This window comes from Onthophagus taurus, chromosome 8 (assembly GCF_036711975.1).
Source record: "Onthophagus taurus isolate NC chromosome 8, IU_Otau_3.0, whole genome shotgun sequence".
NCBI classification, from domain to species: Eukaryota; Metazoa; Arthropoda; class Insecta; order Coleoptera; family Scarabaeidae; genus Onthophagus; species Onthophagus taurus.
The window spans coordinates 5,074,882-5,094,402 of record NC_091973.1 but is presented as its reverse complement, the minus strand read 5'-3'; the positions used below and the strand labels follow the sequence as shown (position 1 = coordinate 5,094,402).

The window sequence follows — 19,521 nt, the reverse complement described above, 5'->3', positions numbered from 1 at the left end:
GAACCTAACGCCACTTCATTTGTTCATTCAAGAGGTGGCACTGGTGACCATCTTACGACTGCGAGTAGCAGGAATTCTAATGGGTGAGAGATATAGTAAAAATGCCATTCTCTGGAATGAAATGGTGGGCTACTCACCAATTCTGGAATGTATTACGGACTTCACACTCCTACAACACATTTTTACGAAGAAATATTTCACCCACCCGAGTTCCACAGAAGTAGAGGTAAAAAACAGCCTTAAAATTAACTAATGGTTCAAGTAGACGGGAAAAAGGTGGAGCCGGAGTCTTCTCGTACGATCTCCGACTCCACGTATCTGAACCTTTAGGTAAAAGTACCACCGTCATACAGGCGGAGTTATTCGCCATACAACTTGCCGCTGACGTTATTGTCAGATCCAACTTTCCTACATACAATGGTATAGACCAAAATAAAAAAAATATAGTGTGGATATGATTTTCTTATCATACTGTTTGACTGTTATCATGGCATAAGTTTTCATTTGCTATAGTTGTTTACTCTAACGCAGAATTAACTGACATGCATTTCATGTATGGTCGTGCTAATGAGATTTCCACCGAAGCGCAAACACTTTATGCTAAAGCTTATCTAAATCGCCAGATTCCTTCACATCAAGAATTCACCAAAGATTGCGTGACACCGGTTCATTAAGCAGACAATGCTCTTTATTCGGAAGATCAAGGTAGGTATCTACTCCTAGAGCAGAAGAAGAAATTCTGCCACGGATAGAATGTAATCTGGGGACGAGTACGAATTAGTGCGTACGAGGAATTGCTTTATCTGTATCATGTACAACGAGTACAGAATTTAAAAGTCTTCAAGCACGGCTAGTTTCTTACCAATATTTACAACACGCATGTTTGGACCGATGAAAATCTCCATGGAATATAGACTTCAGATACGTTTTTTAGGTCTTATCTAAACTTTCTGCAAAACACAATGATTAATCTTTTTGACGACATCCCCTTAGACTTTAGACCAAAGGCAACAATGTGGTTCTAGCATGGTGGTGCTTTACTTCATTTTTTATTTGCGATTAGAGAATATTTAAATCAAATTTTTCCACGTAGATGGATAGAAGGAGGCAGACCTATACTATATGACTTGTAAGATCGCCTGACTTAAACCTTCTAAACTTCTTTTTCTGGGGATATTTGAAAACATTAGTGGAGCTGCAGCTAAGAATTAATATTGTTTTATTCATTTTTTAATCATACGTGTTATTTCTATATTTTCAAATTTTGTGATTTTGGCTGATGATGACTTAAAAGTCGAAACCGGTACCAATAAACATCTAAATACAAGCAAGTGAGAAGTTTTATATAAAATAAATTCCTTCATATATTTGTAGAAATTGTTTTCAAATATGTTTAACAATAAAACATTCATAGAGAGAAGATAAAAATAAAAAAAATATTTTATTGGTAGCAATCGTAAGTTTTTGGAATAAGATTGCCTTTTTTATGTCGACAACAAATCTTAAGTGACATTCCACTTTTATATTTTTTGTATTAAATTCTTGCATGTCCTTTGGATATCTTGTGACTTTCTAAGTAGTTGGCGAAAACTATTTACCGTCGGGGAAACCATGGGAAATGCAGGTAGGGCCCTAGGGCCGAGTAGCCGAGGCTCCTTTCCTATTGTTTTATTCATTTTTTCGCGTTCGTAGCGAGAAAGCAATTTATACTAACGTATTTCCGAAACGGGCCGGTCCCGCCCTAACGATATAACAGAATGACTTTCCGGGATTAATAAGATCCGGAGGTTAAATTGACGGCGGACGTTTATGTGCTCGATCGCCGGCCAATATCTGTTCGTATATTCGAGCCGAAATAGCCGGAGGTCGGGGTAAAAATGAAAACGGGGGGCGTTAATAGGTTTATGCGGCCACCTTTGACGCACTTCGGGATTAATCAATCACATCCATGCGAGTCCAACAATTTTATTTGCCGTTTTTACGAGATAATTCGTTCTCAACGTAACGCGTTTTTGCGGATTACTTTTCTATGAATAAGAGAAAACCGAATTGAATCCGATATATTTGTTGAAAGAGTCATTCAGTTACGGAAGTAAACGTTAAAAAATGAGGACGATGTAACAAAAAAATCAGATCGATAACCAGACGTCCGAGAGCGTGTATAGTAGAAACACAGTGGAAAATGGAAAAAAGGTTTACAATGAACGAAAAGAGGGCGACGTTGGGCGAACGTATCAATTAATTAATTGCCGTGTCGAAGCTTTTATGTACTTAGAGGTTCCGGAATTAGCTTATTCACGTCCTGCGGGGACTAACTGTGTTTCGAGGCCAAAACGTAGAGGTCGCCAGCGGTTAGCTGCGGTGTATCAACCCTTGGGTGTCGGCTAAGTGTTTGCCGTAGGGAGACTGTTTGAACGGCGAATCGTTGCTAATTATTAAATAATCAAAGTGATTGTCCACGTTTATCTTCCAATTACCTTCAATTTATTAGCGAAATGAATTGAGACATTACCTCGGCGATTGATGTTATCTGACCGTTTTGGAAAGGATTTCGGTGGCAGTGAATGCAAACTAGGGCAGGATATATACCAAGACCCCGTTAGTTTGAGGTTTGCATGTAATGTTCACCGCCGGGTATATATAACGCGATTCTCCCACGCTCCTGACTGTGTGTTTAGTATAGTTTAGCAACAATAGGGGAAATCTCCAGATAATGTGTCTTAGAGAGGGTCTCTCATGCGCACACGGTTCGTATTGTATTTAAAAAAATCCAATTGACCAAAGTTGGGCGTATAATTTACCTTGAAATTCAGCTTATATTTGAATACATTTGGTTATTATGTATGGTGGTACTAAAAACACTACTTTGCCAGCTACCAAAGTTTCCATCTTTGTAAACTTGCCGCTCCGAGGTAATATATGACTCTCAGCGCAACCCAGCATAATACAACGGTCTGTGGCCTGCTTGAAAATTGTCTCAGATATAATAAATTTCGTTGGAAATTTAACACACATTCCTAGATTTTAAGCCAAAGGTATAAATGAATAAAATTATTTGCAATAATTAGCTTTGCGTTAATATTTGACGATTTCCTCGAGAAAGTAATCCATCCAAGACGTCAATATTTAAATAGAAGACTTTGAGGTGAATATCGGGTTTCAGGATTGAATGAATACGTATTAGGATCGCTGAAATATTAAAGTTTATCAGGGTAATATTTTACTTTAAAAGTATAAAGATCTTGCACACCTCGCACTCAAAACACGCGGTAAATATATCATGAGGTCCGAAAGTAGTTTCCAGCAACTAAATTTCGACGTAAAGTATTCAAGGGGGTTCAAGCATGCATCCGTCTACGTTTCGAATCCGTTTTCATTTACATGTTACAGATCGAGGAGGAGGACGTACAGTTATTTATTTAGGCGTCTGATTAAAAATGCCATTCTGACGTAATCCGAGCTGCTCCGCCGCACAAAGCACCGATTCCCGGGGCCGTGCTTTAAAAGTGGAAATTCTAAAATAATCCGCTTGTCGCGGCGGGATGCCTTCTTTACGATGGCTCACGCTTCGTTTGCGCCGCCACTCGCCTATTACGAACTAGTCATATTTTTAGCGTGACACCGCCGTAAACCCCTTAGGAATAAACAGCTGCAAATGAATTTATCTCCGTGACAATATTTCCCCCTTTACCGTCCGCGAACCATAAGTACTAGGACGCTCGGCTTTCATTTTATTACCAACCGAATCATTTATTATTGTAACTCCCAAAAAGTTGCACCTTTTGTTCCTCGCTGCCTAGGCAATCTTGTATAATAAACGACCCCCAACAATGACGGCTGTCGGGGGCTACATCGACGACCAAAGTATGGTGTACAAGGTGTCATCTTGAATCAATAGGTTTAATATATCATCCCTTCACGCTTGAACACAGCCACCTTCGCGTCCTCGAAATGGTTCCAAAGTGCCCTAGATCTATTCAACGATTTACGAAAGTCACGTCGACAAAAAAGCACGATTTGTTACGAATTAGACGCCCCATACACGCCAAGCTTCGAATGGTATTACTTTAAACTGTCGAAATACGTCACCTAGTCTCGCGATCAGAAACTGTTAGTTTAGACTAGACCGTAAATAAATCGTTTTGGCCGTTGAAAGAGAATGAGAAAGTGGTGAATGAAAGCGGTTGTGGTGAATGAAAAATATTGAGTTATCATTTGAAAAATAGCGTCGTAATAAAAATGAGAAATGAAGGAAATCCACAACAAGGTATCTCTCGTCGAAAAACAATCAATCTCTACGAGTATCATCAGTTTGACGAATATTGGTCGGATAACGATCACCGTCGTGACAATTATAATCGAATTAGTTATAAATGTTCCGAAATCAGAAAGGCTAGGGAAATCGGAAAAGCGAATTTGATCGATACTCGTAAAACGCGCCACCAGCTGTCGTGTTTATTTTTAACCCTTAACTCGCGGTCCGCGCGCGCAACGACCGAAATCGCTCATTAATTTTATAGCGCTCACGTGATTTACGCGTTTTAAATTGGCAACTGCTTACCGCCAAAATTGTCGGCGTTTCCGTTTATTCCCCCCGTCGACAACAACAACAAAATCATTTCGCGACAATATTTTCGCGCCGCGGTTTAAATCCCACCGTGGACCGGCTGCGTTGTATTCAAATCCTTAAATCTCTTCGGTGATATTTTCGGGACGCCAATTTGAATACCCCACCGAATTTAAATATGTATAAATTTGTGGATTAGACATTGAAATATTCGGACTAACTTACCTAACTCCGGCCCGCAAACTCGCGGAATAATTTCTAGGATGGCGGAACAGGAGGCGTCGTCGAAACACAGTTGTCTTGCCAAAAGACAATTTAGTATCGCTATTGTTGTTTTTATATTAGGACCTGAAAATAACAAACACAATTTTATTCTTTCAAACATACACAACATTAAGTATATAACATTTATTGCACATAGAGTGAGTAAGGTGGAACGGGAAATCTCAGAATGTGGCAAAAAGTAACAAAAACAAAAAATATTTCATATTAACCTAAAAGATATAATTCATTAAGTAATTTAATCTATTATGCGTTATTGCCAACCCACAATAATGAGTTTTGCAACATTATCATTTATTTAGTGCTCAACACCTATGAAATGATTTCTTATGGTCAAAAAACATTTTTTAGTATCTTATAAAACATAATCAACAAGATAATTAACCTATCATTACTTATTACCAACCTAAAAGTCTTAGAATCCTCAAATTTGACAGTTTCAACAACAAATTGGGTTATAACTCAAAAAGTAGAAGCAATAGAGAAATTTTTTTGTACAAACAGCATTTCAAATTAACCCAAAAGATATAATTCATAAAGTAATTTAATCTATTATGCGTTATTGCCAACCCACCACAATGAGTTTCGCAACATTATCATTTATTTAATGTTTAGCATCAACACCTATTAAAACTCATGTACTAGGAATCAAGAAAACATTTGTTATGGTCAAAAAACATTTTTTAGTGTCTTATAAAACCTAATCAACAAGATAATTAACCTATCATTACTTATTACCAACCTAAAAGTCTTAGAATCCCCAAATTCACTAATTTGACAGTTTCAAAAACAAAATTATAACTCAAGAAGAATCTTTTTTTGTACAAAACTCATTTCAAATTACCCCAAAAGATATAATTCATAAAGTAATTTAATCTATTATGCGTTATTGCCAACCCACCACAATGAGTTTCGCAACATTATCATTTATTTAATGTTTAGCATCAACACCTATTAGAACTCATGTACTAGGAATCAAGAAAACATTTCTTATGGTCAAAAAACATTTTTTAGTATCTTATAAAACATAATCAACAAGATAATTAACCTATCATTACTTATTACCAACCTAAAATTCTTAAAATCCCCAAATTCACTAATTTGACAGTTTCAAAAACAAAATTATAACTCAAGAAGTATTTTTTTTGTATAAAATACATTTCAAATTACCCCAAAAGACATAATTCATAAAGTAATTTAATCTATTATGCGTTATTGCCAACCCACCACAATGAGTTTCGCAACATTATCATTTATTTAATGTTTAGCATCAACACCTATTAGAACTCATGTACTAGGAATCAAAAAAACATTTGTTATGGTCAAAAAACATTTTTTAGTATCTTATAAAACATAATCAACAAGATAATTAACCTATCATTACTTATTACCAACCTAAAAGTCTTAGAATCCCCAAATTCACTAAGTTGACAGTTTCAAAAACAAAATTATAACTCAAGAAGTATTTTTTTTTGTACCAAACACATTTCAAATTACCCCAAAAGATATAATTCATAAAGTAATTTAATCTATTATGCGTTATTGCCAACCCACCACAATGACTTTGGCAACATTATCATTTATTTAATGTTTAGCATCAACACCTATTAGAACTCATGTACTAGGAATCAAGAAAACATTTCTTATGGTCAAAAAACATTTTTTAGTATCTTATAAAACATAATCAACAAGATAATTAACTTATCATTACTTATTACCAACCTAAAAGTCTTAGAATCCCCAAAATTCACTAATTTGACAGTTTCAAAAACAAAATTATAAATCAAGAAGTATTTTTTTTTTGTACAAAACACATTTCAAATTAACCCAAAAGATATAATTCATAAAGTAATTTAATCTATTATGCGTTATTGCCAACCCACCACAATGAGTTTCGCAACATTATCATTTATTTAATGTTTAGCATCAACACCTATTAGAACTCATGTACTAGGAATCAAAAAAACATTTGTTATGGTGAAAAAACATTTTTTAGTATCTTATAAAACATAATCAACAAGATAATTAACATATCATTACTTATTACCAACCTAAAAGTCTTAGAATCGCCAAATTCACAAATTTGACAGTTTCAAAAACAAAATTATAACTCAAGAAGTATTTTTTTTTGTATAAAACACATTTCAAATTACCCCAAAAGACATAATTTATAGAGTAATTTAATCTATTATGCGTTATTGCCAACCCACCACAATGAGTTTCGCAACATTATCATTTATTTAATGTTTAGCATCAACACCTATTAGAACTCATGTACTAGGAATCAAGAAACGATTTATTATGGTCAAAAAACATTTTTTAGTATCTTATAAAACATAATCAACAAGATAATTAACCTATCATTACTTATTACTAACCTAAAAGTCTTAGAATCCACAAATTCACAAATTTGACAGTTTCAAAAACAAAATTATAACTCAAGAAGTTTTTTTTTGTATAAAACACATTTCAAATTACCCCAAAAGACATAATTCATAGCGTAATTTAATCTATTATGCGTTATTGCCAACCCACCACAATGAGTTTCGCAACATTATCATTTATTTAATGTTTAGCATCAACACCTATTAGAACTCATGTACTAGGAATCAAGAAAACATTTGTTATGGTCAAAAAACATTTTTTAGTATCTTATAAAACATAATCAACAAGATAATTAACCTATCATTACTTATTACCAACCTAAAAGTCTTAGAATCCCCAAATTCACTAATTTGACAGTTTCAAAAACAAAATTATAACTCATGAAGTATCTTTTTTTGTACAAAACACATTTCAAATTAACCTAAAAGATATAATTTATAAAGTAATTTAATCCATTATGCGTTATTGGCAACCTACAAAAGTGAGAATCGCAATATTTGCAAATATTGCGTGTTCATTATCAAAATTTGTTGATCTAAATGAATTGAATTTATGAATCAAGTTGTAATTGATAAATTGATTCAAAGCGATTGCGTCAGAAATAGATTATTTCATATTTCTTGTATAAATATATAATTAAAAAATTTTTCCCCGAATTGCAATGAAATTTTATAATCGGATAAAATAGATTTACGCATCTCGAAAATATCATAACGGTATTTTAAAAAATAGGTTTTTCACCAATTTTTATTTGCACTGAAAAAATTGCTAATCCACGGAATTTTGTTAAAAAAATTATAACTCAAAAAGTAAAAGTACATTTAGACCATTAAAAGCGTTTTTTCAGTTATTTAATAATTCGTAATTTTTTACTATTCTGGAATTGTTCGAATACAAGAAGAGTAAAAGGATGTTTCGAGTGGGATCGTCACGGATTTATGCATCCTCTGACGTCGTCGAGGTTTTCGTGTTTTCCGTTCTCGAGTGGTATTTTTCCTGGGTAACTTCATTACCCGAACATAATTCTGTCGCGTTAGTAGGGGCACATTCTAGAAATGCTATGTAACGCGGAGTGCCAAGTCAGCTGCAATCTCTGTCCTTTCTGTGTTCCGGAGCTATGACAATAAAACAGAAGTGTTGATGCCCGGTCTTAGTACTTTGGGTTTCTAGACTTCACAGGGATTTGCAGGTTCCAGGGTTACAGTTACCTAACAAAGCTGCGTCCCTCCACCCTAACGTCGCCGGTGTTAATAGATATCTCGTATTATGAATATGGTTTTTCGTAGACGGGCGCAATCTTGTTAGCGAGGCCGTTATGAGGGACAAACCCCCTAATTACAAACTTATAGCCAGGCAGATCACGTTTAAGACATCGAGAATCGGCCGCTGCGTCCTAATAGGGCATTTGCTGAAATAGCCTTCTGAATCCTTTAACGTATGTAGGGGCGAATTCTTCTTCTCTATCCAAACGGTTGAAAAAGGGTTGATATAAAGCATTCCCTATACTCAACTATGCTAGTTCATAATACTAGTTTAGATAAGAAGAATTGTTAAATGACTTGATTACGACCGGTACAACTTTCTTGGAATACGGGTCGCTTCCTGTCATTACTGACAATCCCTGCATCTATTACCACCCTTCCATCTCAGAATTTCACCCTAGGGGAGCTTAACCTTAGAGCGCTTCTAACTTGTTCTTGACTTTTTCAAACTTCTCAAAAGCATATTAAAGACGGGAACTGTTTGGAACTGATCGATATCAAAATTGCCGAATCTAATTTATATTTTAAATAAAATTTAGTTTTTTAAAAATTGAAATGTGCCTTTTTTGCAATCAAACTAAAACTAGAACTAACACTAGCACTATCACAAGAACTAACACTAGACCTAGAAAGGGGTTCGAAGTCACTTCGAACTTGTTTCTGAAGAAGGTTGCAATATGGCATCCGAAACGTCAAACATTTTTTCAAAAAACGCGCGGCTTAACCCGAAAGATTCTAGTTCTAGGTCTAGTGTTAGTTCTTGTGATAGTGCTAGTGTTAGTTCTAGTTTTAGTTTAATTAATATCGGCCGTGAAAACCTTCGTACTTATATTTTTTGCAATCAATTAAACATTTCAAGTTGATGACATAATCACATTAATTGTCACCACGATATCAATTCATAAATTATTATTTTAACAAAATAGTTGCATTGGGGTTAAAGTAAGGGAAGTAGAATCGATTCGTTTCGTTTCAAGAACAATACAATTTCATAAGGCATTGTACGGAGAAGGAGCAGCGGCGAAAATGAAAAGTTGACCCATGAATGCGCCAGCGAGTCCGTTGTCGGCTGAATAAGCAGTATATAAGCCAGGGAACTGCTATCGTCGTCGCGACTAAGAGGGTAAAAGAATCACCTTTTTTAGCGTGATGGCAAAGAGTCGCCGGCAACAATGCGTACGACGCCACCTGCCGATAGGAGCCGGCGCTGCTCGGCCCCCTCTTTAAAAAATCTCGACGCTCACCGTGCCTTAATTAATGAGAAACTGTGGAATGCCGTTTTTACGGTAAGGAAGAGACGTAGTTCTTAACAATGCCTTCCCTCGGTGCTTTTAATTATATATTATTTACCTCCTAGCAAATTTTTACTAATTCTTTCAAAAATACCTTTTCTACGTGCAAATTATCTAGACACAATTTCATTTATTCTTGCAATTATGCAACCAACCATACCAAAACAAAGTCGGTAAAACAGCAAAACATTACCAGCTACTTATTTTATATGGATAACATTTAACTTGTAGAAAATAGGTTTGTGATTTTTACTTCTTTCTCTTGAGGGTGAGAAGTGGGGCGGAATTTGAGAAGTTGTAGTTCCGGCGTGCGTGAGCATTGCAGTTACGTTCCTATTATTTTCGATGTTCTTTTGTATGGCACCAATCCACCCAGTCTTTGTCATACCGTTTCAATATAACCGCCCCTGCAGTTGCCACGAGGAATACTATAGAGGGTGCCACTCCGTTTTCGAAGGCCTCTTTTAAAACGTGGGTGGGGGGCAAAGCGCGACATATTACAATCGGTGAGTAAGTGGTAACATTAGTTCGCTAAAACTACACGGTTCAAACAGAAAATTTCATTTTGAAATTCTAAACGACAGATACATTGAAACATCACTGTCGGTTTTTTTAATCTTTTTCTGTAATCAGTTTCAATTGCATTGCATGATAGAGAAAGTGATATGATTTAGTATTCTTAAACAGAGGTACTAAATAAATCACGAGTAAGCCAGCCAGGTAAATTAGAGTTGGCCGGCAGAAAATACCCACACATGAATAAATTCCAGAATAAATAACGCGGCGAGTCGCCGAGCGTGTTATAATCTCCAGATCCTTCGTCGCTGTGAGGCATTTAATGGAATATGGCGGATTTTTGCCTCGAAATGAACATCGCCAGACCGTGGTATATGTCGTCGATTAGTGAGGTCGGCTATGGATTAAACTCGTTGAAAACTAATGGATCTAACATTTACTTCTGCATCCACATCAAAATCTAGTTTGAAGACATTTTATTTTTGATTCTAGATATAATTTCGTGTTGGAATTTGAAATTTATTTGATAATCTTGTTAGAATGTTCGTATTCGAGGTCAATGTGTTCGGGCAATTTTGGGATGTACGAGGTTTGGACTGACAAAATTATGTACGCCGTCTGGATAGGTGAAGTAGCGATTGATTTATCGATCAAAGCGATGATTCGGCAGTAACGAAACAGATAGCTATTGACGATAGCACTTGAGTTGTATCGGAGCCATTTCGGAGGTCGTTTGGTTGATTTACGGCTGGCGATGATCGAAATCTTCTGTCAAAGTCGAGCCGGTAATAGGAGGAGCGTCGTTTTGCGCGTACGCGCGTGACTTCATCTAGCAGGATGGGCTTCCTCGATGTTTCGTCAACATGAATAATGCTGGAGCTATTGTTGTCATAATTATCGTTCTGCCTAAAGTCGTCAAAATAAAAAGATAAACAGGAAAACGAATATAGAAAGAAAAACGAAAAAGAAACGTGTCCCAGCAGCCTTTCATCTTCGGGTTGGTTGGTTCTAACGCTTGCCGACAGCCTTGAGTTTTAATATTTACGTGAGGAATAACGTATACATATCGCCAGGGAAAACGTCCCCGCGGAACATTTCTTTTCTTGCCTTTTTGATGTCACGCGAACGCACACCACAATGGCCCGATCTATGTACCCCTTCACAAAGAACCGTCAGTTGTTTTGCGAAGTGGATTTCAAAAACTTGACTTTGTACTGATTTCTACTGTTCTAACCGCTTTTCCTTTCGAGGCTTTGTATTGCTTTTTTACGTTTCATTCTTAGGAATGTTTACCGTCAAATTTCAGAGTTGGAGAGTTTGGACTCAACCTTAAATAAATTTCGACTCACTGATAATATTATTCGACGGGACATAATTCCGACAACGACAATTTTGTCACGAGATGTATTAATATGATGTTTTATCGATAATATAAGTTGTTTATGCGATGGGAAAAGAGGAAGACGGTTAAGGTAGTAAACGCCTGTAGCGAGACGGTTTGTGTTTTTAAAGGTAGGACCGGGCCGTCGTAGCTGGTGTGTTGTGATCCTTGACATAAAAAGGGCGAAAATCAATATTTTAAAGTGGCCTGTACGTACCATTACGGTAGGAAACCATGTTAACGAAAGAAACGAAACGCGAGAAAATCCAGCGTAATTATTAGTATTGAACGGCCGAGGGTGGCGTGTGAAAGGGTTGTACGATGGTTGCGGATTTTTTTTTCGTCGAAGGGCGTTTCCGTAGAAATAAAAGATTTGTCCCTGAGGGGGATGGAATCTGATTTAATTTTCTCGAAGGGAGCGGGATGAGAGCAAGGAGTGACATAAACATGAGTGCCGACAATTTGCTACCGAGGAAAGGCAGTCGGCGTGCGCTCAAAATGGCAGATATCCGTTTAGGGGCCCAGCCAACCCTCCTTGTATAGAATGGGTTGTGGGATGGGAAGGTTTTTAAAATGAAATAAACATCGAGAATGTTTGAGGCTCGTCTAATTCAAAAAGGCTACTATAAGTTACGACGTTACGGCCGATATTTCCTTACGTAGCCCGTTGAGTATGCGCGGTGGTCATGGAGCGTAGTTCCTTTCTTTGTTGAACGCATAAAAATATAAATAAACCTCTAAGAATTTCCCCCTCATTTGTCATTCCGGACCGGCGGTATTCATGAGTTTTTTATGGGACTTTAGGAATAAAAATGGCCCCAGTAAATACGTTGGAAGGCATAATTTAATTCGACATGCAAAAAGAGGTAAGAGTGACGTAAGTGCTAACAATTTCCTAATACGGAGAAAACCCTTAAAATGGCCACCATCCCGCGTCTACAATTGATTTTTAAATTACCTCCACTCAGGGAAGTTTTTCCTTCTAATACACGAGCCGGTGGCTTTTTTTCGTTGCGAAAATATAAAGGAAATTGATCGAGTTGCCGATTTTTAAGCCGTTACAAAGGAAAACGTGTGCCCTTACGCCGCCGCGGCGGGGGATCGGGGTGGCCGCCCTCTAATCTATGATTACGCGTCATGTCGCGTTTGCGTGACTTACCATGCGTGTACCCAACCTGGTCGAAGTGGTCACGACAGTCCGGCATTATACATTTACGAAATATTCAGTTTGGGACCAAATCCGTCGATTTACCTTTTATATTGCACTTCCCCACCTTACACTTAGGCGCGCTTCAGCTTTAGCATTAGGGGGCCCTCGATCAATTATTTACTTCTTTTCACCGGTCGATATACTTTACACGACTAACCCACCCTTTCATGTCTTCTCTAATATAAAGTTCCTTATCGATCTTCCCATGTGTAATCCAATTAGTCAGTTTTCAATTGCCCTCTTTTACAATTTTTCACCAAGACATCCCACGCGGTATATAAAAGCTACACACATGAGTGCAGCGTTATATCTGTGAGAGTGGAGAAAATTCAGATATGAGATGACGACGAACCATGACGTTGACGAGACAGCAGATGTTTAACTCGAAAACTATTTACAGCTTGGGATCAAGATGTAAATGGAGCTAATTTATGTTTAGGTATAACTTAAAATTGATTTTACGTTACATAAAACTCGAGAAGTACAATGTGTTAATTAAGTAGCATACCCGACATCATCATTGAAAGTATGCAACCAATATCACAGTAGTGTAATAATGTATTTAATGGTTGAGAAAAAGATGTTCGTTGATTATTTTGTAAAACATGTACTGGTGCATGGAGTAAATTTCAAAGTGATGTTTACGACTTGAAAAAGTAGTAATGGAGTTTTGGAGATCGCGTGGAAATAGAGACATACATAACACGCATTATTGTCGAGGGCAAACGGTCTAATTTAGTTTTTACGGTTGTTCCGGGAACTTCGTGAAGTCGATTTGCCAAGAACGGGAAGGAAACAATAACCTGGACACTTAAGATCGGTTTTTGTGTTCATAAATTGCTATTCAAACACTTATGGGCCAGTATAAATAACGAGGTCTGACGCGGTCGCAGAAGTACTCTGGGAGGATGTCGTAATCGAGCATAAACTCGGGTATTCCGACGGGCGGTCTTGCGAGATTCGGTTGGTGGCGATTTTTCAGAAACTAAACCCATTCTGGAGTCACCTAGACTCCGCAAGAACGGACGGCGCTCGGAATTGGAATAGAAGGTCAGTCTAGACCTTCGTAAAATGTATCGATCTTGGAATGTCCGCTTCGAATGGAGTTGTAGATATATAACCCATGACGGGAAATTTTATTGCGTGGCGCCACCTATATTCCCACCCAGAAACAATCTTACTTTAACGAAATAAAGAAAAGATTCCAGCGGCGACGTACAGACGGGGTCACCTCTACGGGATCGTAACGCCAGGAATAACTTCCGATTAAATCACCAATACGCAAGTATGTTAACTAACTTGGTAACGCCGTTTCGAGATCGATTTCTCCATGTGAGCATACTTCCTAGCTTGGAAACATGACGAATAACATTAATAAACTATAACTTTACCTGGAAAGCATTTTACTGTCGTGGTATGGAGTAGGTGGTGTTAAATAATTTAACCATCTATCTATTAATAATACCACAGATCCCGCGTGCCTTAGAATATAGTTTTCCACATTCCTCTCTATTTTTTTTATTTATTTCTATTCGTTTATTGGAGATCGTTTCGAATTCTGTCACAGAAACGTCTCGTTTCACCATGTCTTCTTAACGGTTCGTGTCACATCATTACTAACAACCTGAAACCGTCCAAAATCTTACAAACATTTTCCGTTCAACGGAAATCGAGTAAGCCATGCCGTCAGACGGAGTAAGTACAATTAGCGTTAGCGGATATGGCCCGATGCGGCTCCGGGAATTCAAACTTGATGCAACAATGGAATGCTTTGCGGTCGTAATAATAAGGGCCTTATAGAGAGCGACTCCCTTTAGATTTGTTCATTCTTTCATCTCAACGATCTCATTAATTACGCTATACATACCTAACGCGCACTTGACGTAAAACAATACCTCGCGAAAATGAACTCCTCTTGTTATAATCTATGGCGAAATTGAATATTTATCAGTTTTAATGAAAACAAAATTGAGTTTTGTGTATATCTCGATTATATTCTACTTTGATGTTCTTATTTCCACTATAATCCTTAATTAGAAGATGGTGAAGCAACTATTCTATCTTGAGTCATATCAGGTTAGGTTGCGTTGGGTTTGCTTTAATACTGAAGAATAAGTACTGCTTGCAGAAAACTAGTTACTGCTTGAAGAAGGTAGATGCTGATTGCAGAAGACAAGATACTGCTTGCAGAAGACTAAATATTGCTTGAAAAAGACTAGTTACAGCTTGCAGAAGACTACATATAAAAAAAAAGCAAAAAATTAATTTCAACAAAAGTTGGATGAAAAAATTTATGATGTCACTGTACATTTCAGATAACCTATAGAAAAAATAAAAATGAAACGAATTATCATTGACATCGAAATAGTATTTCCTATTGCAATGTCATTTCATTTTGTATTTAATATAAATTAATTACTCCAAAAACAGTGGGATAACGTAGGATTTGTGAAATCCTCGCGGGATGTACTATTTAAAATTGGAAAATTGAGTATTAAATGTGTGTTTATATTATGATCGTGCGTATCGTTGGTTTTATCCACATTTTGAAGAAATCGATTAAATTTTATTTAAAACAATACAATTCAATCTTTTTGCGTGGAAACATAGAGTTTAATTTCGAGTACAATCCGACTTGTCGATGTTAACAAACAGTGGGGGAGTAAAAAATTGAGCGTCAGCTGGTATTAATGCTTTCTATGGTCTCGTAAATTAGAAATTTCTGGAATTTATGAGATTTCCCATGTTTTAAACTGCGCTGTGCCGAGAGTTCTAACCGGAAGTTCTAACCGGCAGTTCTAACCGGGAATTTCATCAGGAATCGAAAGGTTTCTATGTAAATTTAGACGTGTCCTGCGAAAAAATGCTCCCTAATTTTTATATAAATATGCATGATGTGAAGCAGGATGGTCGAACGTCGGAAAAGCGCGGAGAAGGGGATGGGTGCCTCCGTTTTTGCATAGCTTCATATTACCTTATATTTCAAAGTCTAATTGGTCCATTTACTATTCAGCTGATCAGGACGTTGGCCAGCGCCGGATGTTGGCTTAAAAAAACGCGACGCGACGATTTTTGATGGCATATGGCGGAAAACCGGGAAGTGCCAGCGACAGAAAAAGTTTGGTCATCAGAAAATGTTGGAAAACTTATTAGCATACGGAAATTAAACTTATCGACAGCGAAAACCCCAAGCGGTGAAGTTAATCGCATTTTTTTGAGAGGATAATTTTCAAATTCGTTAAGGGATATAACCGTTACGTTTTATTTTTCTTTCCGGAAAATTCGTAAAAGTAGAAAATGCAAGCAGAGCCCTTTTGTAACAAGACTATTGCCACGCCTCATTTGAGTCTACAATTTCACTACGATGTTACTTTACGCGAATTGGATCAAGTCGGAGACATTATTCTAATGTCTATAAGAACAAAATCGAAGAACATTTCGAAAAAGTTTTTATTGAAAAAGTTTCAAATTTATCAACCCTTTAGTTTTTTACTGTATATTTAACTCGAAGAGCTCCTTTACAACATACACGAACCAAGCGTAAAGCATTTTACGTACCCGGGTCAATAATGCATTTTGGCGTTAGCTTTATCTCGAAGTATAAATTTCAGGTAACACGTAATGCGGCCACGTTGCTGCCACCCTCATAGCAGTTACCAACTTAAGCCGAAATTATATGCGAACGAACTGCCCAGTCGCTTTCTTACACCGAAAACCTGCAATATTTAAACTCAATTTCGTTAGTATCGATTTAAACCGGGTACTTATACCAACGCGAATTATTACCCCTCCAAACGTGCAGCGGGTAAATTACGAAACAAAATCCCTCCGATTAAATTTTCACGTTTGAGTTTACAAACGCCAAATCAAACTGTTTTTCCATCGAGACTCTCATCCCCGCCCCTTTCATTGTTTCAATATTCGTGTGCGCCAATTAGCAAAGTTACGATTAACTAGGTACACGAAAGCTATATGATAATAAGTCGAAGCTATGCTGGAGTACGTGCATATTAGAAAGTTCTTAAGTCATAAATTTTGACCATATCTAATTAAGTCGGCAAATATAATACTATAAATACAAAACGATTTAATAATGACCTTAATTGACCTTGAGATTTGACCTAAATTAAAAAAACATACATACGAAACGCACCGTATACAAGGTTCGTATACAAATTTGTTATTCAGTGAGTGAATGAGAAAAAGGAAATACCGAGAACGTTTTATTACAATATCATTGAATATTCTAGAAGTCAGCAACGAGGTAAAGGATTCAGTAAATGTAATGTATTCTGTTTCGCATTTTTCGTAATGCATTCAGAATAGGTAGTTTAACGTTACAATTCCGCCCGTTACAATCTCACCTGAACCAACGATTTCCGTAAAAATCGATCCATGTCTCATTACACTTGACAATTGCGAGGCTGTTTATCTATTCCTTTGAATGATTACTGAGGAGCCCGTAGCGCGAAAAAATCGATGAATAGGGAAGTTCAACCCCTCATTAACGATTTAAACAGGGTGTTTAGCCAAAATCTACCTGAATCACTTCCGCAGGACGAGGTCGTTGGCTTCAAACTCCCGCTGCGAAACTCCTATTTATCTCTATCATTATTAATATCACAGCTGTACGGGGCATGACAAATTTTAACAGGAAGTCAACTCTTATAGTTCTTTGCCCTCGGCAAAAGCCACCTTAATTTCTTTCCATTTTCTTAAAAGCTCACATCACTTATATTTTTCTTTGCGAACCGTGAAGTACTTTTTAAATTTTCTGTATTATTTAGACGACTTTCTCAACAGGGAGTCACTTTTCTACTGTATTTCCCCTTAGAATAGCACTTTGCAGACGATCTGTCTCAATAAGTGACTTTTTCTCCTACAACTTCTCTTTGACAAACCTTCTACTATACTTTCTGCAATCGCATTACATTCTATGCAAATATATAACAAATTTATTTATTCAATATATTATAAATCGTCAGTTTAAAAAAATTAATAACATTTTAAATATATTTTTTTTAAATACTAAACTATAACAAAATTTGTAATTTTTGTATACAAATTTTGCAAGATTTAGTCTTCTGCAATGAGTATCCTATCTTCTGCAAACAGTATCTAATCTTCTATTAACAGCATCAAGTTTTGCAAACAATATTTAGTCTTCTGCAATGAGTATACAGTGTTCTGCAAGCAGTATCTTGTCTTCTGCAATCAATATTTAGTCTTCTGCAAGCAGTATCTAGTCATCTTCATGAAGTAGCTAGTTTCTGCAAGGAAACTCGACTCAATATTGTCGATTAAACTCAACCCAAGTAAAAAAAAAACAAAATAATAATGTTCGGTTTACAACCAATTTGAAAAAATTGGTCAAGTTTATATTACGGTGTGAGAATCTGGGACACAATATAATAATATATACATCTAATCTAAAGTTGTCGATAGGATCAATAAAGGTCTCGCGAGGGTCATAAATTTTATGACTTCCAAAATATCAAATTTTATTACCTATAGGTAACTTGTTGGCTATATATAGGACGTAGTGTCTCAATCCGGTTGGGTTTGCTCACGTTGAATTGCGACAGGGAATAATACACGTGAAAAATCTAAAATTAAGCATGGAAACACACGTGAATAAAAAAAGTATGTGAATCGATATGGGTGACCTTTCTCAAGGACACGGAATAAATAGACTTGGAATCAAATGCGTTTAAGATTTACGGGTCGAATTGTGTTTTTAATAATAAACGCGGTGTATATAGTCGTATATCTACTTCAATGACAGCTACAAACTCTTTTTTAACTTTAGCCAGAATTGAGCCAATAAATCAATTCGATTTTCTTGTTTACAACGAGAACAAGAAACGCATCGAATTAAACTTTTTGTTTCCGAAGTAGAGCGGTATAAATGAAATTCTGAATTCGGCGATTAATTCTGGAAGGATTTTTTGTCCGACAGTTTGTGGTATCAAGATTTATTATATTCCTTGAATTTATATTTGTATTCCCTTGGGAAACATTAAACCTTCAGGTTTCGCGACCGTTCGACAACCAGGCGCAAGCGTCAGGAAAAAAAAGATATTTCCGCGGAAATTGATTACATTAAGTCTTAAATGTCAGGATTTTAGTATTATAAGGTTATATAGGTGATGTATCGCACCCAATATATTCCTTTATAACATCAGATAAAACGTTTTTAACGTTACTTGTTCCTTCTTCGCGGTCCATCTAACAACAATCAATTAACTAACTTATTGTCGGGTTTCTAGAGTCAGTTTGAAAGTTAGCGGCAGCGCCAAACTGACCACAGGGTTGCGGTCTAAGTAACTGTTGTCTGTTTTTTACCTTCGAAAATTTTAAACTGCGAACTTTCCAATTTTATCCACGAGAAGGAAGTACAACCAACGTACGTGTCCCAAATATGTGCGCCGTGTGTGCACTGCAAATTTATACAGCTGATATTGTTGGAGTGATTTAAATATACATCCCTTTGCCGACCGCAAATATTAACTTTCTTCACAAACTTGAATGAAAAACCAACCTCAAAACTACAAAAATTAATAACAACTTCAAAAATCTTTTTGAAAAAGAAAACCAGGACAATATAGTGATTACAACTCAATGAT

The 19,521-nt window shown here is 36.6% G+C and overlaps 1 protein-coding gene across 5 annotated transcripts in view; it reads right to left on the bottom strand.

Moving 5' to 3' along the window:
- Window positions 1–19,521, bottom strand: part of LOC111425235 (Glial cell line-derived neurotrophic family receptor-like) — a 109,966-nt gene that overhangs the window by 46,805 nt on the left and 43,640 nt on the right. For all 5 annotated transcript variants that reach the window (XM_023059143.2, XM_023059141.2, XM_023059146.2 and 2 more), the window contains exon 2: window positions 4,793–4,915. In XM_023059143.2, the coding sequence (XP_022914911.1) occupies window positions 4,793–4,915 (123 nt within the window). The remainder of the gene's footprint in view (window positions 1–4,792; window positions 4,916–19,521) is intronic.